General features: G+C 42.9%; 1 protein-coding gene across 1 annotated transcript; it reads left to right on the top strand.

Annotated features, from left to right (window-relative positions):
• Nucleotides 1-8,751: 8,751 nt before the first annotated feature.
• Nucleotides 8,752-23,421, top strand: Trissin (trissin). Its single transcript, XM_037422289.2, has 2 exons — nt 8,752-8,909; nt 23,020-23,421. Exons 1-2 carry the CDS (start codon nt 8,801-8,803, stop codon nt 23,373-23,375), a joined length of 465 nt encoding a protein of 154 aa, XP_037278186.2. The 5' UTR covers nt 8,752-8,800; the 3' UTR covers nt 23,376-23,421.
• Nucleotides 23,422-23,799: the final 378 nt, after the last annotated feature.

The raw sequence follows: 23,799 nt of genomic DNA, 5'->3' as shown, positions 1-23,799 counted from the left end.
ATAGATAGATAGATAGATAGATAGATAGATAGATAGATAGATAGATAGATAGGGTCAAAGTCACCGAAGTTCGCTAAGAGATGCTTCGCATTTAAAAACTTGTATCAGAAGGACGCACTTTAAGCCCTACATGATCAGAAAAGGTGGCCACGCTGAACTCGCTGGGGTAACCTCCTTGGTTTAGCAAGGTTTAGCGAGGATTGGGCCGCAGTGCCATGAACTAGCAGCGGTGAAAGGGGGAACTAGGCACGAAGCGCTGGCCGTAAGAGAGTGCGGGCGTGCCGCTCCTCTAGTCCAGCCGTGCTACCTCTCGTATAGTCCTTCGAAAGTCCGCTGGGTGGCGATACTTCTATATAGTGAGTATATGATGAAAAGACGCGAGATGGCGGTACTTGGAGTGATCACTGGATGAATGGAGGGATGGACCATCGCACAGACGGATGCATGGATAGACGGACGCATGGACGGATGGACGGAACAACGCAGGGACGGACACACGGACGAACGGAGGTACGGGCAGCCGCATGAAAGGACGCATGGGCATACGGACGAACAGACAGATGCAGGGACGGATGGACACAGGCACGGACACAGGGACGGACGCATGGATAAACGATAGGTTGGAGGGAGATTCGCATGGATGGACAGATGGATGCACGAACGGACGGACTGACGAATGGTTCCACCTACTCATTATCATGTTCTCCGTGGATATGCTGTGATTTTTTACTTTGAAATAAGGATTAGCTTGCATGTGTGCAAATAATCATGACTGAAAGCGAAAAATAAAAGTTAAGTTCCAATTACATTAATCAGAACTTTTTAAGTTCGGTTGTCCCGATAACCAAAGCAACTCTCCATTCAAATTGATACAGCGAAAACTCTCAACCGGTACCATGAACAATGAATGATAGCTAATCTTTAGTAACGCGAAATAATTTGTGCAGCTCTAACCTTAACTGAAAACATTCCGTTCTGCCATGTTCAGTCACTAGTTAATATTACTACAGTGTTCTTTATAGCTCATCGTCTGACTTCACGTAGTGGTGAGGGTAGCCTTATTCACGACAACGCATGCCGCAAACGGTAGACAGAACGCGCTGCACGCACGTCGCGAAGGAACGGCGCTTCAGCCACCTGACCAAGAGGGAAGAAAAATTGGCAAATCTCACGTACAGTGGGAATCGATGATATGCGAAGCACAAATGAGGAAGTTTGATTTGTCCCTCTAAAATTAGCAGAACACTACTAGGCGGATGTAAATTATGCCGTACATAATTTCCATGTAATGTTTAGACCAATGGTTCAGTCTTCGGGATGGCTTTCATGCATTTGTTCACAAACCCTGACGATGACCGGTTCACTGGTCGATACTGTTATAAATATAATAAGACAAACGCTAAGCTGTGTGTCATCTCTTCCCAAGTAGGCATGGCCCATCAGAAAGACTTCTCTCCTTTCTCCCTATTTCTCCTTTCTCTCTCTCTCTCTACACACACACACACACACACACACACACACACACACACACACACACATATATATATATATATATATATATATATATATATATATATATATATATATATATATATATATATATATATATATATATATGGTGGGGTGAAATTCAATGGATCTGGTGGAGAATGCGGTAGAAAAAGAGGTCGACAAACTTGCGAAAAAACACTAGTTTTACTAACGTTACGGCTGGTGGGCCTGCCGAAACGTTAGTAAAACTAGTGTTTTTTCGCACGTTTGTGGACCTCTTTTTCTACCGTATATATATTTATATATATATATATATATATATATATATATATATATATATATATATATATATATATATATATATATATATATATATATATAAGGGAAACAAGTGTATACTTAAGGGCTCGTTTTTCGTGTTTTACGCAATATTAATGAGATATAACAGACAATATAGCCAAGGAAGATATAGGGGAAGTTATTAGACCAATTGGAATGTAAATGAGAAGAAAAAAAAGTGGGTGAAAAGATAACTTGCCGTGGCGGCGAGTGTAGTACACTCTTTATGAGCTTGTTTGGCGTAACGTAGCACGTGAACTTATTACTAACTGGCAGCTGACCAATAGACCACCGTATACAACCTAAAGGCACCAAGTCTGCCAGTATGAGACCCTCGTTAATGAATAAGGGAAACAAGTGTATGCTTAAGGGTTCGTTTTTCGTGTTTTACACAATATTAATGAGATCTAACAGACAATAATGCCAAGGAAGGTATAGGGGAAGTTATTAGGTCAATTGTAATGTAAATGAGAAGAAAAGTGGGTGAAAAGATAACTTAATCGAAGGTCGCAGGTTTGGATTCTGCCCACGGCAAGTTATCTTTTCACCCACTTTTATTTCTTCTCATATACATTACAATTGGCCTAATAACTTCCTCTCTCTCTCTATCTCTCTCTCTCTACATATATATATATATATATATATATATATATATACTAGGGAAAATATGTAATGTGTGCTTTGAAAAAGTGTTTGATAATTATACACAGTGCATACCCTAATGTTATTTATTATTCATCCTCAATTGAAATATTCTTGAAAAGACAAAAAAGGCGCAATATTTCGGTCTTCCTCATGGGCAACAGGGCACAGTGCCTTGTAGAGAAAAGGGGAGGTCAGCATAAAAAGAATAGTGGAAAGCTCTAGATAATGAAATAGGGCAAGTCAAGCGACAGAAAAAGAGGAGGAGGGGGAGGAAGCAACAAAAGGGAGAAGGCAGGGAGGTTTACCAGAAAGATATGCGGTTGGCTACCCTACACTGGGAGATTACGGAAGGAGACAAGAAAGATGAGAAAGAGAGATTAGGGAAAAGAAAAAAAAGGGGGGGGGGGAGACTGACAGTAATTTCACTGCAGCGTGTAGAGCTCTACCGCATGTCAGAGGTGTTCACACAAGGCTATCTTTCTCAGGCAACACAGCAGGGCTTTCACTGCCTTGTGGGCTATCGAGGCATGTGGACGTTGCTCTAAAAGCACCTGCATAGCAAGAGGCCGATCATCAAGTCACCGCATTGCGTTGGCAAGTACTTGTCTATCTGAGATAAATCGAGGACAGTGGCGCCGCAGGTGTTCGATATTTTCGTCGGTGCCGCAAACATCGCACGCCGCACTGTCAGTAATTCCAATTAACGTGGTATAAGCTTTCGTGAAAGCAACTCCCATCCAAAGGCGGTAGAGAAGTGAAGCTTCACGTCGATGTAGGCCGAGTGGAGGCCGGAGTTCTGGTGAAGGGTCGAGCTCGTGTAGTCTTGTACGTCGTATGTTTGGTGTGTTCCACTCAGGCAGTGGGAAACTGCGGGCCAGTTGACGAATCTGCCTCGTCGCATCCGGTTTTGAAAGCGGAATTTGAACGCTGTTTGCTTATTCATGTGACGTGCGAGCAGCATGATCTGCAGAATCATTTCCACCTATACCACAATACCCGGGTAACCACTGAAAGACGATGTCGTGGCCTTTTTGTATTAAAATGCGGTGAAGTTTTATGTTTTGGTAGGTCAACTGGGCGTGGCATCCGCGTCGGAGAACTGATATCAGGCACTGTAACGCTGGTTTTTAGTCAGAAAACACAGCCCATTTACCTGGTTTTTCTTCTGAATTGATGAGGTCCAGTGCATTGCGCAGAGCATCATCGAGTTCAGCGATCGTTGCATTGTCACATGTAAAGTCCTAAAACACCGAGTTACCCCTGTGATAGTATAACCACTGCTCCATTCGAACTAGACGGCGTAGTCGAACCATCCGTGTAAATGTGCACGTGGTTACTGTAGTTTTTATCCAGTAGAAATAGACTCAGTTGTTTCAGGGCATGTGTCGGTAAGTCCAATTTTCTCCTCGTTCCTGGAATCATTAGGTGAACTCGTGGCCGGCTCAAGCTCCAAGGAGGAAGCAGTGGCTTTGATGCAGGTGCGTATGCCTCAGGAAACGATGAACGATGTTTGTACACAGTAGCACCGTATGTCGTCCGGGGTCTTTCAACAGCTAGGCTCGCCAGGTGGTGAAAAGGGGTCCTGGCATAATGCCTTAGGTGCATGCGCATTGTCTCGTTAATAATATGCGTCTTTATTGAGTGATCTGGAGCGATGGCAATAGTTTCAGCCGTTGAAGCACTGCGGGAAAATCCAAGGCATACCTTAAGTGGTTGGGTTTGAATACTCTGAATCGCGCGCAGGTTGGTCTTGCCGGTGTTAGATATTGCAGGTAAGCTTTACCACGAGAATTCGATAAACAGCACTCTGTACAGTTGTGACATGTATGGTAGGGGCACTTCGCAATTCTTTCCTGCAAGGAATTCGAACATGTGGCATGTTTCGATCAGCCGCTTCTTCACATAGTTCACCTATGGAGTCCACGGCAGGTTTCTGTCTGTTATGACTCCCAAGAACTTGTGGCTTCTGCTGAACGATATGTATTCTTCATTATTCGATATGCTATACGCAGACATTGGTTTCCGCGTGAACGCTACCACTGGACATTTTCAGCAGGACACCTCGAGGCCTTCTTTACGAAGGTTGCATGACGTCGTTGTAGCAGCCTTCTGAAGGCGGGCACGAAGCTGAGGCCTTTTCACACCTGATGTCCAAGTGCAGATGTCATCAGCGTGGACAGAAAGTTCTACAGTGCTAGGTAGCAGCTCGACTTGTCCAATGAGAGTTAGGTTGAAAAGTGTAGGGCTTAGCACTCCTCCCTGAGGAACTCCTCGGCTGCTGTAATAATCAGGTGGTGGGCCATTCGCCTTCATCACGTAAAATGATCTCAGCTGTAAGTAGCTGTACATCCACATATATATCTTGCCACCGAGACCTACTGTTTCCAAAGCACTAAGGATGGCTTCATGGGTGACGTTGTCGTAAGCCCCCCTTACGTCTAGAAAGAGGGCGGTGCACAGTCTCTTACAGGCTTTCGGGTGTTGAACATATGTCACCAGATTCACAGCGTTGTCGATTGACGAATGGCCGCACCTGAATCTGGTCATGAATAGTGGATAGATTTTGTAGTGCTCTAAATACCACTTCTTTCGTCATAGAATCATTCGTTTCTTTGTTTTTCCCACACAACAGGCTAGCGTGATAGGATGGTATGAGACAATGTACAAAGGAGGTTTACCAGCCTTTAAAAGTGGAGTGAGGCGATTTGACTTCCATGCCCGGGGAACCGTACCAGTCTGCCGGGACTCGTTGCATAGGCGTAAGAGTGCCTCCCGAGCTTCGTCTCCAAGATTACAAAGGGCACGATAAGTAATGCCGTCCGGTCCGGGTGCTGAAGAACGTCTGCACGGTGCCAGTGCCGCCTCTAGCTCATCCATAGAAAACTGGCATTCCATACGAGGACCACGTGAGGGCGGCGGGTTGTCAACTGTTTCCATTCTTGATTCCGTGAAATTGGAATCACCGGCGATTCTTCTACAAAAAAATTCTGCGACGTCAATTTCTCGGCATTGTAGGAGAAGTGCCAGAGATGTAAACGGGTGTCGCTGACCCAAGGTTGTGCTATGACCACGGACAGTTCGCCATATACGTGATAGGGGCTTTCACGGATTTAACGACTCGCAGAAGGATGTCTAACGTCGCCAAGCCAGTTTATCCTTGTGCTGCTGCATTTTCTCTTGAATACGCCTAGCAAGCCTCAAATCATTCATGCACTTTGTCCGTTGGTACCTTCATTCTGCACAACGGCGTATTGCGCGAAGTTTATCAAGTTCGATGTCAAAACTGGTGCGCTTGTGACTAGTCAAATATTCTGCAGGACATCCTTTATCGAGTCCTCTAGGTTATATGATGAGCCGTCGGTACAGCAGTCTTCCAATAACATTTTGGATTTCGGCCGATCGGTGTATTGAGGCCTCTTGAGGAGACAGAAAACGAAGCATATAGTAAAGTTGGGAGCTGGTCAAAAAAGTCCGAGGATGGAGCACCACACGGTGAGAGCTGGCTCTGCGTCAGGAGGTCGCAGAGAGAGAACCAGTCGGCGAGAGCTGCGATGGCTGCAGAGATCACGGGTCACACAGCCGTTCAGCTGAATTGCTTTAAAGAAAACAAAACGATTGACTAGAGAGATACAGATGTTCCCAAGGCAACCGTTGAAACAAAGTTAGAATGATCATACGCGATATTACCTGTAGAAAAACGGTTAGGGGGGGACGGAAGAACAGGCGATGTGATCAAAAAAGGAGGGAATTCACCTGGAATAATGTTGCTACAGTTAAAACTCGGCATCCCAAAGAACAATTCAAGTGAGCTGGAAAAATGTCAAATTCTACTAATACACACGAAAGGATACCTCGTTCTAAGTAAATATAGGCCCATGAGCTTGCTTTCGCTAACACTGTATGCATTCACAAAGCTGTTTCGAAATGCATAAGAGAAACGTTTGTCCCTACCAAAGCTTCTGAACAAGCCGGTTTACAGGAAAATATCTGAACGATAACATTTGTGCAAGAATTCCGGTAATATATAACAATGATGTAGAACACAAACTTTTTATTTAGCTTTATTGAGCTCCGAAAGTGCATTCTGCCGAGTAGAAACATCATCAGCAGAAAACAGTAAGTCTATAAGGAGTACCTTAAGCTAATATAAATGCATTATCTGGCATCTACAACAGCTTGACAGCTGCCTTCCTTCTCCACACACAAAAAAGTGGAGGAATTACGATTGAAAAACAATACGTAAAAGAGGTACATCCCCAATGTTCACTTCATGCTTAGAGGAAATGTTTAAATTGTTAGAGTAAGAAGAAACGGAAATCCTAAGTAAGAAGAAATTGCTCTCTAATAATCGATCTGCATGTAGCACAGTCCTCTTCGGTCACGGTGCCGAAGAATTTAAATAAAAGCAATTGTGGAATTTAACCAAACGTTTAATAAGTCAGCTTATCACTGAACCTGATCAGTGTGACAGAAATTCTCAATAAAGTGACGAAAGTTCACGAGCGAAACCCCCAAAATCGAGCGTATGCAGTAATACGCATGCACAAAAGTGATAAAAGGCGAGTTTAATTCCCTAAATAAAAATCTGCGATAAATGAGAATTCACTAGAGTAAATTTGACCGACACTCCTAATTGATCTGAGCAAATCTGCCACTTTTTACGAAGCGAAGCGTAAACAATTTCTGCACATGACTAATTGTAACATATCAGGCTGAAACATGGAGGATGAAAATGTAAGTAGAGAAATTGGTGAGAACCACGAAGTTTGAAATAGAACAGGAGATGAAAAGAGTAACATTGAGGTATGCAAGGGTGGCAAGATATGTCAGGAGGGAAACGTGAGTTGCAGATATCATTGATGATATCAAGCGAGAAATATGGGCCTAGGATGGACCCGTATTAAGTTGAGCAAACAATCGCGGGACATAAGTGCGCAAATTGATTACCGAGGGACGGGAAATACAGTTGGGGAAGGAAGCTTATGTAGTTGTGCAAGAACGCTGGTAAATGCGCTTATGTTTAGCAGGGGCACTTCAGCCTGGTGAAACATTTCTAGTTTGTCACATAGTAAGATTACGTGGTTTGTTGCACACAAAAATTGGCACTCATAATATTATGACATATCAATATAACACTAGATTAGCTTTCATTACCTTATAGCCACGTATCTTGCTGTATCAAGGGGGGCCAAACAAAGTGTTACTTTTCAAAGAAATATTTCCAATCGAATATTTCAAATATCTTCATGATCCGAGGCTGCATCTTAAGATCATGTAAAAGCTAGTGTCTTGCTCTTATTCCCACATTTCTAATATTGGAATGAAAAAAAAAATCACAGGGATAAAATGCAGTAAACTCGCACAGTATAGGGTAAATTGCAGAGATTTAGCAGATGCCTCCATACCACGGCGATTGTAAACCAGCTGAGAACAACGATGACGATGATGGTAGTGATGATGATAGCGTAACTTCGTCTCCGGTCGAACAAAACCGTGTGCGGTGCGAAACTAGGTTACAAATAGGCGAGAAAACTGTGGCTGTTATGTTAAATTGTTACAGAAAGTAAGCTGAAGTTGAAGCAGCCAAAGTAATACACTCATTGGCGGAGTATGATTTACTGTATTTACATGTGTGAGGCAGCTGTGGTAGAAATCTGGAGGGTAAAGTGGCTCCTGAAAGGCACTGGTGTATAAAATACGGTACAACATTGAATACACAGTGAATTTTTCGATTTCTGCGACGACGTTGCTTTTTGTGATAATGTTTTCTCAAAGACATGCGGTGAGGTTCAACTCCCCAAACCCTTATAAAGTTTTCATGCTAAAATAGTTATACACATAAAATATAAAACATTACGAACATGTTTCTCTTGAGGGCTACCTTCAAATTGACGTGCCGAGAAAGTAATAAGTTACCTCTAGCAGGAATGCAAGCTCTGTAGCTGTATTTAGTAGCCCAGACTACTAGGCAACTGCTAGTCACTCTTCCCTAGTGCTTTGGCCTGCTCGTTCAACCTTTACGTCAGGGACGGGTATACAAAAAGGAAACAGGGTTATAGCGCCCATTGTATCAACAAAATGTCCAGAAAAGCCTGCGCCTAGTATGTACATTAGATAAGGAACGCGCAGCGGGAAGTGGGAGCTAAGGGCAGCTTTCACTCACGCCCACCTGTAAGACGCGTACTCCGCCACGTCCTCATGGGAACGATGGTGAGACCTCAGACCCGCCTTTGCTTATCACCACCCTGTGTGGAGTGGGCCGAGCTCTTTGTCTGCAATCGAGTGTCCGCAGCGAACAAGTGTGGCCTAACGAAGACGGCTTCCTATGTTCTCACTATATAAGCGAGTACGTGTGGCTTGTTCGGCACCAGACATCAGTGAAGCTGTCCACCTGGCTAACATGGCCAAGAAGCTGGGCCAAGTCTTGGTGTCAGGTAAGCGTTCCGGAACTGAAGCCATTTCTTGATAGCAGGTTCTTACGCGCACTTCTCTGTATAGTCAAAACAAGAATACTTCACCGTCAAAACAGTAATCTTGTAGCATCATTAGCAGCCGCCGTAGCAATTTCTGAAAAATTTCCGCAGCCATTATAATTGGCATTTAGGTTCTTTGAAGCGCAAATAGAGTTCTCGGCAGTCAGGGATGAAAATATAAACATCAGCACCTTATTGATTGAGTTTTATAAAAAAACTGAATTCGGTCTTCAATTTGTTTACTCTTTTTTACAAAAATATCTAACATGTATTTTAATACTGCTGATTGCTTTACTGTTGTGAAAAGAGAATTCGCCGAGGTATTTTTGAGCAAGATGTTTTGATGCCTAACTCATGTCCTGACATTGTCATTCGTACCCTACGCTGACGTTTTGCAGCCGTTCGAAGAAAAGCTTCATCTCACCTGATGGTCAACGCTTGTCCTCTAGCACCTGGACTACATAAAGATAACTGAAGGCCACTTGCTCTTTATATGTTTCTCTTGCAGGCGTTAGTAACGAAATGTTAAGTGGTATTTCTATAGGCATGTGAATGGGCGATAACCCTGAAATAAAGAACCAGATTGATATATCTTAAAAGCTAATAAATGTAACCTTTTCGTGGGTTAGATGGTACGGTATTTATCGTGAAGATTCTACAGAGCAGGGAACACGTCTGATGAATCATTGTGTATTAACAACTTGAACACTGACGAGAGATTGTGTGTTGCGCGAAAACTGTTTTGTTTCTTACCTTTCTTGTTTTTTGAAGTCACTACGCAACGAAGAAAATTAGAAAACTTGTGCAGCTAATATATGCTATATGTCAATCAAAAAATTCCTGCAACATATCTTTTTCGTTGCAAATATGTAGTTTACAGGCACATGGGTGTAGAAATAATCACAGAATCTGGAATACACCTGATTATTAGGCATAATTTGTGCGTAAAAACCGCCTCTCATGTGGTAGGCTGAGAATCAAAGGCATGCGCCACAAGGTGCAGAGTTGACTTCTAACAACTAAAGGGTGGCCCGCAAGCTTTCCTTACCCCTTTATTCAGCAGCTACTGTCCCGTAATTCCACGTAGGTTTCTACATGATGGAGGCCTGAGGCCTCTGGTATTTAGATTTCACCACCTGAACACCTGGGAGCAAAAGCAGCCCATTGCAAAAAGAACGAAATGCTTCCGTTTAATTACATTGCAACGCTGAGTTTTTCCATGTTCGGTTAACTAACGGGGGGCGGTGGGTACTGCTATGAATGTTCGCTTCCCTAATGTAAATATTTGCGCACGTCTATGCTCATGATACCTACTCTTTTGTATTATTACACAGTGAATTTGCAAACTCATTGGAGACCCGTGTCACTTTTAGGCCTTAGAACGATGTACTGCATAGCAGTGGATTTATTATCAAATCAGGATGCTTAATTTACCTTGTCCCATTTATACACGAAACACAGAAAGACCTTCAGTGGCCAGCAAAGAACTTACACCCACATTCATGGACAAATTAAAGGGTAACAGGTGTGGGAATCAGTAACGACAACAGCTACAATCACAGCATAAGCGTAGGTTCTAAGTCAAAGGTGCACTGCACCAAATGTGATGTGTGTATTAAAATTTAATTCTTTATAAGTGACTATATTACGTTAGCTTATTAGGTCCAAGGAGCGCTGTCACCATGTCGATTATAAGCTAAACTAAACTGGCAGCCCAACGTATTCGAAGAACATTCACCCAAAACGTGACTATTCACGTCACAAGAGAGGCAGATTAGAAGTCACAGATCGTGGGACGCGCCAGGCTCGCATTTTAAAAATGGCATCTTCCCTTAGGGCGTCGACATATTGCTATGCTGAAAAATAAAAGGAAGAGGACAGTCCTCGCGTCTACTAGCTTCTCTGCACTTACCTATGTTTGAGAGGGCACGTGTTCCTGCGAGAATAGGCGCAAATCCTGCAATAGAAATTCGATAATGTGCAATGCATAGAAACTATTTACTTGCCTTACGAAGGATTCAAGCTTGTATTGCTACTGAATTTTTCCATCGAGAAGACATAAAACACCTCATGTTTTATAGCGCTCGTTCGATTCAAAATTGGCTTTCGACACGAGTTTTTTTGCACGAACTCGTAAACAGTAAAACTGTTGTAGGATTTGTTTTGTTTCATGTCCCGCTGCGCCACTTACTGAACATGCGGCGCAAGGAAAAAGGCAACGTGTATACTAGATCTGCCAAAATTGGCATGATGCTCGCAGTATGATACTTTTATTTGCAACAGAGAAAAAACCAGCATGTCCTGTACTATACTGTACTCTTTTTTTACCACTTGGCTTCAGCACTACCATGGCTACGGGGTGTAAGAAGTTAAAACTGACTGGGTTGAATGAAATTGGCGTTGGTTTCGTGTGCTTTATGCCAAATCAATATGGGACAAGTTTATCTTTCGCGTTTAGTTCGAACGCGTGAAAATATTTTTGCCACCGCCTGTAACTGTGTTCACAAATCAACATGACAGCACACATGCAGAAGCAACCACCCGCTTCGATCAGAACTTGCTTTTGCTACACACCCACCACACTGACAGCAAAATATAGCTGGTGAAACGCGCCATTGATTTGGGCCATCTTACCCTGAGAATAAATAATCAGGTACGTTTTGTCGTTATTAGCGAAATATGCTGCTTGCTTAGCCACACCTGCTAAAAATTACGCACCGAGGCAGGGCTTGGGCGTTGGCTTGGGCTGCGACGCCAGACCAAGAACTGCTACACCAAAGCCAGACGCTGCATCTTCATTGGACATGCAACATGGCACAGCGTTTCACTCGCGTCGGATCCTCTTTCGATGAAAACGAAAAAATGGCAGCCTATCCACGGAGTGAATGATGGAGAGTGGGGCGAAGCAATCGTCCGTCCATTCGTTCTTACTTCCGTCCGTCTCTGCGTCCTTCTGTGTGACCAGCCATGCGTCCATCCGCCCGTCCGTGCGTGCGTCGGGTCGTGCGTCCGTGCCTGCGTTCATTCATGCATCCGCCCCTGCGTCCCTTCATGCGTCCATCCATGCATCTGTCTGTGTGTCCGTTCGTCCACCTATTCAACACTCCAAGTACCACCATCTCGCATCTTTTCATATATTCCTCATATAGAATCACCGCCATCCAGCAGACATTCCAAGGACTAAACGAGAGGTGGCCAACGCACACTTTCTTACGGCTTGCGCTTCGGGTCTACTTCCCACCTTAAACCACCTCGAGTTCATGGTATATACTAGTTCACTGGATACTATCATGGCACTTCGGCCCAACTCTCGCGAAACCTTTCTAAAACCAAGGAGGTTACCCCCAGCGTGTATAACATAGCAACCTTTTCCTGTCATATAGTGCTCAATGCACACGCTAATGGTTGCTAATGGGAAATGAGAGACAGGAGAATTCGGCTTTTACTTTCTTACGGCTTGCGCTTCGCATCTACTTCCCACCTTTAACCACCTCGATTTCATGGTATTGTAAGTTCATTGTATTCATGGCACTGCGGTTCAACACTCGATAAACCCTTCTAAAACTAAGGAGGTTACACCCAGCAAGTATATTGTAGCAACCCTTTCTTGTCAAATATTGCTAAATGTACATGCCAATGGCTGCTAAGGGGAATTGCAGCGTGCGCGTTAACTAAAAACCGAATGCTCCTGTCTCTCATTCCGCCTCAGCAGTGATGAGCATGTAGATTGAGCCCTATGTTTTATTGTTAAACAACGTACACAAGAAATCTCTAACCGGCACCACCTTGGATGTCATAATGTTATACTTGTTACACATTACAACGCCTACAAGGGACGAACAGGTGCCGCTATAAAGAGCTTCGCCCCTAAAAGAAAGAGAGAAAAGAAGCATTGCAGAGAGAGACGCGAACGAAAGCGTCGACAGAGAAGCAGTGCGAGAGCCAGGAAAAGCGTCGGAGAGAAACAGCCACAAAGTGAAGTTATCCACCGCTATGAGCGTCTACCGATCTTCAGCCGAGCAACAAATCCACGCTTCAAGTTCCTGGTTGGACTGCTTGTTTTGCAGTTTTGCTCCATTTTTAAGTTAATAAACCAGCCTTATTAGCAATGAGTATGTATAAACAATTCGGCGAGCAGACGACGTGAAGATGAGGAGCAGACGACGTGGCGCAGATGAATACATGTGGAGGGGCTAATCGCACTGCTTATTGGGTGAGAGGCCCTGTAGGGTCCGCAGTGCTGAAGAGAACGTCTGAAACAGTGTATAGACGTGAAAAATAGTTAAAGACAAATGAAACAGACATAATGGTAGAACAGGAAAAGTAGGGAGATCAACCAGTCAAAGATAAGTGGTTTTTATACAACTCATTTTTATTGACAGAACATAAGCAATGATTACAAACAATCTGGACCATTAGCCTACCATGGCTAGTGGTCGGTCCATATCAGAGTACATAGCAGAATAACTGAGCACATATACATACACGCACACACATATACACACACATATATAACCTAATATATATATATATATATATATATATAATATGCCTTTAGAGACATATAAGCACCAAGTAATATACATATTTACAGAACTAAAGAATGAAAGCAAATCATAAAACAGACAACATGAATTAAGCCCGGTACATAATCACACCTTCACATGCTATGTAACGGTAAAATGTTCAATACTACACCGAATGCGATAAAACAAAGAAAGTAAGTGTTCGCAAGCATTGATCTTGCAAACAAAATATTTTTGCACTAAGTTAAAGGTTGTGTGCTGCCTTAACATGTAAGGGTAATTTGTTCCAACTTTTCGTTACACGTTTTCAACTTTTCGTTGCATGAAATTTCAGTAAACACGTTTTCAACTTTTTCGTTGCATGAAATGTAAGTTATTATTAGAAGATACATTAAAATTGCCGTTGGATGCGTGTTTAGTGTTTCGCGACAGTATTGTCAATAGACTGGAGGAGAAGGGAAAACCAGTGCCGCTGATGTGGTAAATAGAAAGCGCAAACTTTAATCACAAAGTGCCTAGGCTTATAGAATATACTGCTCCTTAAAAACGTCATTTTGATTCCTTTGGTTCTCACCTGTTGTATGTAGGGCTCTCGTTTGTAGTCGTGGAAGTGCTTATATGCGAGTGGCATAAAGAAAAGTACAACATCCGAAGCACACAAGTGGGAAAGCATTTATTTATTTGATTAAAGAAATATAATACACTTTTATAAGTAACCATGGAATTCATTCATTAAAAAACTTATTGTCTCACGAATTGAACGCCGCGGAGATTTAAGAATCTGTCCTGTCAACGCCAACAAAATTTCAAGGCCGAAAGGCTGCCGCAGTGACGTCAGAGGTTGGGGGCCCAGTTGCCCAACTGAGCATGCTCAGTAAGACTTTTTTTTTACACGTCTTTTATTCGGCCCAATCAAGCCGCAGTAGCTGCGAGAGCGGGAGCGTTAGTTCTCCTAAAACGTGAACGAAACATAGGCTTTCCGCCGCGTTCGCGGCGTAACTGGGCCCCCACCCTCTGACGTCACTGTGGCAGCCTTTCGGCCTTGAAATTTAGTCGGCGTTGGTCCTGTACAACAGGAGTTGCAAATAATTGTCGCACGCTGAAATCGCATCCTCTCTTCCCTCGCCCAGACGAAAGCGCTGGAAGCAAAGCAGGGAGGGCTGGCATGGACAAATGAAACACGTCATTCACGCTTCTTAAATTTGAGCATTTTTTTTTCTTCAAGTGTGTGGCCTTTTCAGCGTGAACGCACGAGCATGCCTGGATAACTCGCGGCCTCTCGCGGAGATCCATGTAACGACCAAGCGCGCCATGTTCGAATCAGCTAATGGCTGATAGGTGACCTTCTACGAGTGATTTTTGTGCTTTCTCCGCCATTTGTTGAGGAAAAAATAGACAGGAAAAACTCCATTTTTTGCCGAGAAAAGAAAAAAAAACAATTTTCAGCTGACTGATAATTTATTGTGAATTTCAAGCCGCGAGCACCGTTGTAATATTTGACTCGCATGTTCTTGGGAGCATACAACCGATCGGCTGCATTTTCTGACCATGCTCAGAAAGTGTTGCTGGGCCCTTTAGTGTATGACAACCATAGGCCACTTTTCTGATAACACTAGGGACTGGTTCTTGCCAGTGAAGATGCTCGTCAAAAATCACTCCTAATGTTTGAAAAAAAATACTTGCTCAATAAGATAGCTTTTAGGTAAAGTTTCATCGACGACATGTCAATATTGTTTCTCCTTGATTGAAGTACGGTATGCTTCGTTTTTACTGAATGTAGTGTCACTTTACTTTGGACAAACCAGTTGTTTACGTTTATCAACTCTAACGTTAAGTTGACGTGCGATGTTGACAGACTATTGCGTTTTAATATTAAAGCAGTATCATCAGCATACATCAATGTTTTGGAATTCTTCAGTATTGTGGAAGATTTATTTATGTATAGTAAGAAAAGTACCGGGCTTAATACAATACCTTGAGGCAGTCCATACTCAAGTGTGCTGTGTGCCGATTCGTTGTTGTTAATCACTACGTTTTGCTTTCTAGAGGACTGTAGTTCAAGAATAACTGTAGTGAACTGTGACGGAAACCATAACTTTGAAGCTTCTGTAGCAGTATTTCGTGAGAAACGGTATCGAATGCCTTTTTATATCTAGAAAGATTGTTACTGCATTTTTACTATTGTGAAGTGCGGTGTTTATACTGTGCGAGAGGTTTATAATAGCTGATGCTGTACGTAGAAACAGGAAGGGACCGATTGAAAAAAGAGAGAGGACAGAGAGGAAAAAGGAAGAAAGGTAGTATATCACACTGCGCGCACACAAGCAAGTATTTGTCACAGTACACTCCGGTGTGGAACGCGATATAACTGTCGCAGCAATTTCTCAATGTTTGATTTTCTAAAAAATCTGAGTAGTTCCTTGGTCGTCTTCAGCTTTAATGTCCTCTGTTTAAAAAATACAAGAACAGATTCAACAGGCATTTTTCCAAGGTCAAGGTGCGTTATAGCGCCCGTTCCACATCGAAATGGCCGACATTAGTGTTTGTGACGTCATTTGTGTGAGCAGACGCTCACCACAGCCTGTCTGATTCTGCGGTAGAGCTGTTCGACGCCGCGCCGCACCGGCACCGCCACCCGTTTTAGGGGCGAAGCTTCTTAAAGCGGTGCCCGTTCGTCCCTCGTTGTCGTAGTCGTAGTCGTAGTGTGTAACCAGTGTTACATTTTAACCTGCAAGTTGGGGCCCGTGGGAGATTTCTCCTGTGTATGTTGACAAATAAAAAGTCCGTGGCGTGCGCGTTGACTAAAAGCCGAATGCTCCTATCTCTTAATCCCTACTAGCAGCCATTTTCATGTCAAATGAGCAGTATCTGACAAGAAAGGGTTGCTATGTTATACTCGCTGGGTGTAACCTCCTTAATTTTAGAAAGGTTTAGCGAACGTTGAGCCGCAGTGCCATGAATACAATGAACTAGTATATAGCACGAACACGAGGTGGTTAAAGGTGGGAAGTCGACCCGAAGCGCAAACCGTAAGAAAGTAAAAGCCGAATGCTCCTGTCTCTCATTTCCCTATAGCAGCCATTGGCATGTACATTGAGCACTATCTGACAGGAAAAGGTTGCTACGTTATACTCGCCGGGCGTAACCTCCTTGGTTTAAGAAAGGTTTTGCGAGTGTCGGGCCGCAGTGCCATGAATGCAGTGAACTAGTATATACCATGAACTCGAGGTGGTTAAAGGTGGGAAGTAGACCCGAAGCGCGAGCCGTAAGAAAGTGTGCGTGTGCCACCTCTCGTTTAGTCCTTGGAGTGTCCACTGGATGGCGGTGCTTCTATATGGGGAATATATGATGAAAAGATGCGAGATGGTGGTACTTACAGTGTTGAATAGATGGACGAACGGACACACATACAGATGCATCGATGGACACATGAACGGACGCAGGGGCGGATGCATGGACGAACGCAAGGGACGGACGCACGAACAGACGCACGCATGGAGGGGCGGATGAACGCACGGATGGTCACATAGACGGACGCATGGACGAACGAAAGCAAGAACGAATGGACGGACGAATGCTTCGCCCCACTCTTCATCATTCACTCCGTGGATATGCTGGCATTTTTTTTTTTGCTCACGCCATTCGCGCCGTTGCCGAAGTTCCGAGAGAAAAGATGCCGCCGCCGCCGCGCAATTATTGAGGCGCACTTCTGTTTGTCTTATTTTTAACTGAGTGGGGAGTTGTGGCTTAAAATATATCACTCTACCTTCTCCTGCAGGTTCAAGATTTTTCATAGCGGTGTTTTCACTGTCTTGACTGCTCTCTTGTGTCCATGTTATCATGTGTCTCTATAAGGGCCCTAAACCACCTTCTGAAGATGCACAATCGAGCGTGTAATGCTCTCTAGTTCTTTCTTGTTCTGTTGGCGCTCTTTATGAAGCCAGATCGGTGGTTCGCATGACATGATTAGGGCATATGCGCTCGAATGGTCCATATAGGAAAAACATCAGCTGTAAATTGTTCTCTAACCTGTTTTGACATGGGTTCTAGCGGGTGCTATTTCAGCAACAATCAGCGCGTGGCTCGTGTACCTTTATACGCGCTATGATATCACTGCTCAAACATCGATTTTTTCCCGGAAACAGCCGTATTCCCCAACACCAGCGTTTTGAAACTTCACTATATCACATGAAAAGCAGTTATAACTGCATCCCAAGTTCCATGTGGTTGTGGCGTGCTCCTATGGCATGGCGTAAAATGTGAAGTCGTCGAACGGTATTCTGATCATTAAACTGTAGAAGTCACCTGCACCGTGTTCTCCTGAAAGACCTGAGATCAAAAATTGTTCTGAACATTCTTGAAGCTGATAACCTTTCTGTACTGCAAACTTCAGCCTCATCTTTTGAGGAATGTGAATGTTGCAGCAAATTTTTCAATTTTAATGCGCTCCTAGCTTCTTAAGTCTTGTGGCATTCTGGGTGAATTCCTATTCGAGTGTCTGCCTAATTATACATTAAATAGAACCCAAGATACCCATAGTACCATGAGGATATATTTCATCTCACTTGCCTTATTGAGCGTTTATGCAGGAATCGTCATTCTAAGTCTAATTATAACGCTTCTTTGCGTAATGCATTGAAGCGTAAATTACGTAATAAAAAGTTTTGGAACTAAAGACTTAGCAACGTCTTCACTACATTTATCAAAAAAAAATCCAACCAACTACTATAGACCGATTAGCATTGCAGCATCTCTGCTATCATTGTTTATTCTTGTAGCCATTCGCCCTTAAAACCAGAAGGTGTTTAATAATTACTAATTAATAATTCCTAATAATAATAATTGATAATCACAAAGGTGTAAAGGTGTTTATTAATTACTGCGAATCTGTTTTTTCACTGATAAAGACATCGCCCTTCATACTCCGTGTGCAGCAAACAACCTGCTTATTCTAATTTTCCATTAGGCTTCTTTGGGTGACATAAGCTTACCCTAATTAGTGATGTTTCGAAAAGATCAGGCCCAGATGGTATTCAAAATATGTATCTATACTGTCATTTATAATAGTGTGCTGACTACATATACTGCAATATTTAAAAAAATCAATAATATCTGTAGCAGTTTCCTGACTGTATGCAAAGTAATATGCAAACGTCGTGCCCGTATGTGGGTCGAGAAACAAGCAAATATTAGCAAGCCAGAGGTCCGTATCCTTGCCTTCTACCAGCTCTAAATCTTGCGTGTTTATCATTAACCAATACATTTTCAAATACGTAAGTGCACGCCATTTACTTTCACTATAACAGCACGGCTTTCGCGATGGATATTTTACGGTTACACCATTGTTTCAATTGCTTCTTGTCTTAACGACCAAAACAGGTTGATGACCTACTTATTGATGGTTCAAAGTTTTTTGTCAAGGTTTGCCAAGCTGATCATTTAGCTTTTTCGCAAATTTTTAGGAGAAAACAAGCTTATTGTTTGGATAGCAGAATATTTGCTGTCGCGCTCAAAATTTGTTGCTTTTAACGACGGGAATTCATCTGACGTACATATTACGTCAGGAATGGGTATCGGCATTCGGTGCTTGGTGCGCTTTAGTTTGTCATTTATATAAATGATGGGGAAGAAAATATTGGTGATACTCAAATTAAACTTAGATTGTGTGCGGACGATGGCATTATCTGTATAACCATCTCTAATACTTGCAAAATCAGGATGCGCTGCATAGTGTCTTTTTTTTGTCGTTTCGCACCAAAATTGATACATTGCAAACTTCAAAATGACTGTAGTCACGACGTTTCCAAATATAAAAGAGCCTCTTTATTTTATATATCATGGTGTGTGTCAAGTAGGTGAATGTACTTTAAGTACAAACTGTGTCACATTCACAATAAATTTAAAATAGCACACGTTCATCTAGACAACGTGCAACAAGCTCTTCGAAAACTTTTGTCTTTGACGCATGTTACATAATTTCTCAAAATAATGCTACCATAGAGTGCATATGAGATTTCGGTCAGAATCCAATACGTGCTGCTTGTTCGGTTGCCTCACCATGAGCTTGACATAACTATCTTAGAATGTCTTATTTAACAAAAATGAATACTGCTTATATTTCGTCATTCTTACCAGTGTTCCTCGCCTACTTCACATGCGAATGTATGTTTTTTTTTTCGCTGCAGCCCTTCTCCAACATCGGCGCACTTGTAATTGTGTCATCCTCCTGAATAGGCACAAATATTTTACGCTTGTTCGAGTGTTCTAGCACCAATATCCTTCGTGGAACTTTTTGCACACCGTACTCGGTGATTTCACCCTCTAGGTATTGTGCTGGTTAGACCAATTCAGAATTGTGCTCGTCCGCTTTTGTTTGTTTTCTAGCTTTTCTGCAAAAGGTGCATTATTGAAATGAGCTTGATGGGTTTCAGCGCAGCTTCGGTGCTGAGCAATTGGAAAAGCATTATGTAATCATGTATATTGTTATATTCTTTCTTTTCAACGCTTTGAACATTTGTATTTATACCTGCTAAGACTGGAACACTGAGGCAGCTGTATATTGCTTTTTTCATGTTCACTGCATCGCGCTATGGGGAAAGCAGACTTTTTTTCGAAATTCATGACACAAGTTTCCATCTCCACCAACTCTTGAATGTTCATCATACCCCTGCACCCCCTTTCGTGGTGCTGCGCCGCCGCCGGTCTGATATACTCCGTGCCGGTGACTCGCGGCCACCGGTAATTTCGGTACCGGCACACAAGTCTACTCTACAGTCTGTAATTGTTGAAGAGAAAATAGTTCTGATGAACACCTACATAGTCTAACCTGATTTCTTTTTCTTTCTTTCTTTATTACTCTATGTCTTTTTCTAGCCTTAATTCTCTTACTTCTTTCTTTTTCTCTTTTGCTTCTTTTTTGTTCTTATCTACTCACCTGTGTTTCTTTCTACTTCTTTCTCTCTGTTTCTCGGTTTTGCTATCTTAATTCAGCCGTCTTTACTTTCATTCTCTTTCTTATGTTTTTCGCGCTTCCTCTTTCTTTCTTTTGAGCTCCATTTCTTTCTTCCTTTTTTATTGATTGCTTCTCTTCCTCTCCTCATTTCTCTTTCTGCATTTAGTCCTCTCATTTTGTTCTTTCTCTCTAAGCTTTTTTTCGCTCTTCCCTTTCTTTCTTGCTTTGCACCCTGACATCTTTTCTCTTCACCCTCACTTCTTTTCTCGCCTCCTTGCGGTTTTGTACATCGCCACACTATATGCTTTGCGTGCCGGAAGCGCCGAGTGGTTAGGACCCTCACCAAAGATCGTAGGCACGCAGGTTTGAATCTCACCGCTTGGATATTACTTTTGTTTCTTTTTCTTTGTATTTCTGTTTTCTGGGTATCTCTTTTTCGTTGTATATATTTCCAACTGTACTGGTCATCTCCAATCTCAGTCAGTGCGTGCCATGCTCAATAAATCGGTGCATATTGCTATGAGAGTGAAGTAGATGATCACAACGATGGCGGTAACGTTAATGACAAAAAGACGACCAACGATTAACAGATAATCAGGTGACACTTTCCCTAAGCTGCGCAGTGCTTAACACAGTGGAATTGTGCGATTCTGCAGACTAATCCTGTTGCCTCAAGGTTGTTTCCAGTCTTTACCTAGGTGATGCATGCAGGTTGTTTTCCTTTTGATTCCCAGCACACAGAGATACCAATTAAACGAGAGATGGTCACAGACACGACCAACGTGTCGTCCTTAGCGTAGGCCTTACACAGCTTCGAGGTCTTCTCGCAGCCGCCATCCCCTCCCTCTACCATTCTCTAAGATTCTCTTTAAGTACTGGGTGTATTTAGTTCACCCCCACATCTTCGCAGCCACTTGTTGGGTTAAGAGTTGTGCTATATATTGTCACGGTGTCGTGACGTACACGGAGGAAGCAGACCGCAGGTCGAATAATTAACTGTTCATTCGGACCGAACTAGAAGCCACGTAAAAGGAAAGTTTGATCACTGCAAGACACTGGCAGTGATAGCGGCGAAGCAAAGCGTCGGCCGTCGATCAACTGACAAGCGGCTACGTGCGTCGGCGTTTATACACTTGTCATCGAATGTTCTAGCAATATTGCTAGTGGTGAAGTAGGTTCCATAATAATATGTAATTCTCAAGAAGTGGGCGTAATCTTAAAAAAAAGATCTACTATAGCCTCGAAGCTTCTCGAACATCGTAGAACTGGTTTACGCTGAATGTATTGTAAAGGGGTGATAGCAAAACTTCAGGAAAGGAGCGTGCCAATATTTTTATTAGACCACTAGTTAGTGTATTCGGTTCCCCAAATTAGTTTACCATGACGATAGTTTTCTTCTCCACTTTTTTTGTTAATGTGGACCAGTGGTGAGCAACAAGACTCACCCTACTTCTGATGAATGTACCGTTCAAGATGTTGATAGTTTCAGCGGAGACCACACACGACGTCTTGCCAGGCCACACAAATCACTGTTAACTTAAGCAGTTGTTTAACAGGCAAATTGAGGAGGAGTTGATATGTACATGGCTCAAACTTTGATTTAAACTTTATTGAACAATTCAGAGAATGCTTGCTTTTTCAAGAACACTAATAGCAATGCTTAAATTTTGACTTCAAAAAAAGCGTGCTATAGCGTAATCGGACTCAGTTCGCATAATCTTCACAACCGCAAGCCAAGCTTCGCTTTTGGATTCACACCTGAAACGCACAGCAAATAAGGCTCTTGTAACTCATGACTTTGTCCTGCAGTGGACGTAGTCAGGCTGATTATGATGATAATGATGATGATGAAGTCATGACTGGTCTACCTGACAGCCACTGGACAGGCTCTTTGCTCTGTAGAAAAGAGTATGAGGTTCAAAACCGACACCTTTATGTTTCTTTTCTCGTTTTACATATTGTATTATCTTTACCCCTACTTATTAGACCTCACCATTCTTTTTGTTTTCAATACCGTTGGTTCTTCTGGTTCTTCTGAATTCTTGTTTATTTCTGCATTGTGTCACTTAACAGCTTTAACTGCAACACAACTGGGAGCCAGTGCTCCATATATGAAGCTTGACCTCAGTGAAACAACAACATGACAGAAAGACGTGGGAACGCAACTGTTCGCTGTTCCAGCGTTCTAGTATTTTTTTGTCTTCTTGCGTTTTCTTTTGGTATGTACATCTGATAATGGTCACCTTATTAACAATTTTACCAATTAGGTTATCATTGAACAAAATAAAAGGCATCACTTATCGAACCATGACGCAACTGCGTTTTTAATTCTAGCTCTGCCTGCCAAACAATTATTAGCTCATAGATATATCAATAATGATGTTTCAACCTCTTTTATAGCCCCCTCACAAATATAAGATGACAATTCTCGCGAGAGAAATGTTCAAAGCAGAAATTTCCTAAATGGCTTTTTTACCAGTGCGTACAAGCCTAATTTATGCATACGATTTCCGAAATTTATATTTATTTTATGTTGAGTGCTTTAACAGCGAAATACAACTGCACCTTCTGCTCATGCATCCTGTTATCGCAGCGTACTGCGGTATGCTGCTGCTCCTGTGCGCACTGGTGCCCCGAGGGGAAGCATCTCGCGCCTGCAACGCCTGCGGACCAGAGTGCGTTACCGCGTGCGGGACAGCTATGTTCCGGGCATGCTGCTTCAATTACAACCGCAAACGGAGCGGCCCCACCACAAGCAGCTCCGCATCAGAAATCCGGGACATGGCGCCCTCCGGTGGAGGGTCGGCAAACCTAGATACCACAGACAGCGCCACCTTTGAGAGTCGTAGCGAAGCGGGAGACGGCATGGCCGGCAACGGAATTAGACAAGATGCTTGGGCGCTATTTTGGATGCTGCCCGCGCGGCAGCGGCAACCTGGGCTATTCTAAAGCAGGCAGAACAACTAAACACTGAATAAACGGAAGGGTCAATGGATAGCATGGTTGTGATATTTTTTTGTTACCAAGCCACTAAGTGGCAGGCTGTGTACCGCCGTCGTTTTAATGGGATAATACATCACCAAGGATCTCGACAGTATGAACATCGGATATACTATTCAATGTTCCGGAGCAATGTAGTCTTAAATGATTTCATCATGTAGGCTGTTGAGGTATGCAATCAGGAAGGCTGGTAAAATTAAGAATATTCTACATGGTGGACGATGATTGCCGTTTAAAAGAACATTCAAACGGTTTCAACGATTACGTAGAAACGCACTGAGCCGGTAAATGAAGTCAAGACGACGATCATTTGCATAACTATCTAGGCTCACAGCATCTGTGGCGTAATTTATGGCTATAAATTTAACATTGC

Source organism: Rhipicephalus microplus, chromosome 4, assembly GCF_043290135.1.
Source record: "Rhipicephalus microplus isolate Deutch F79 chromosome 4, USDA_Rmic, whole genome shotgun sequence".
Taxonomy (NCBI): Eukaryota; Metazoa; Arthropoda; class Arachnida; order Ixodida; family Ixodidae; genus Rhipicephalus; species Rhipicephalus microplus.
The sequence above is the reverse complement of the archived record's forward strand: the minus strand, read 5'-3'. Positions and strand labels throughout refer to the sequence as shown.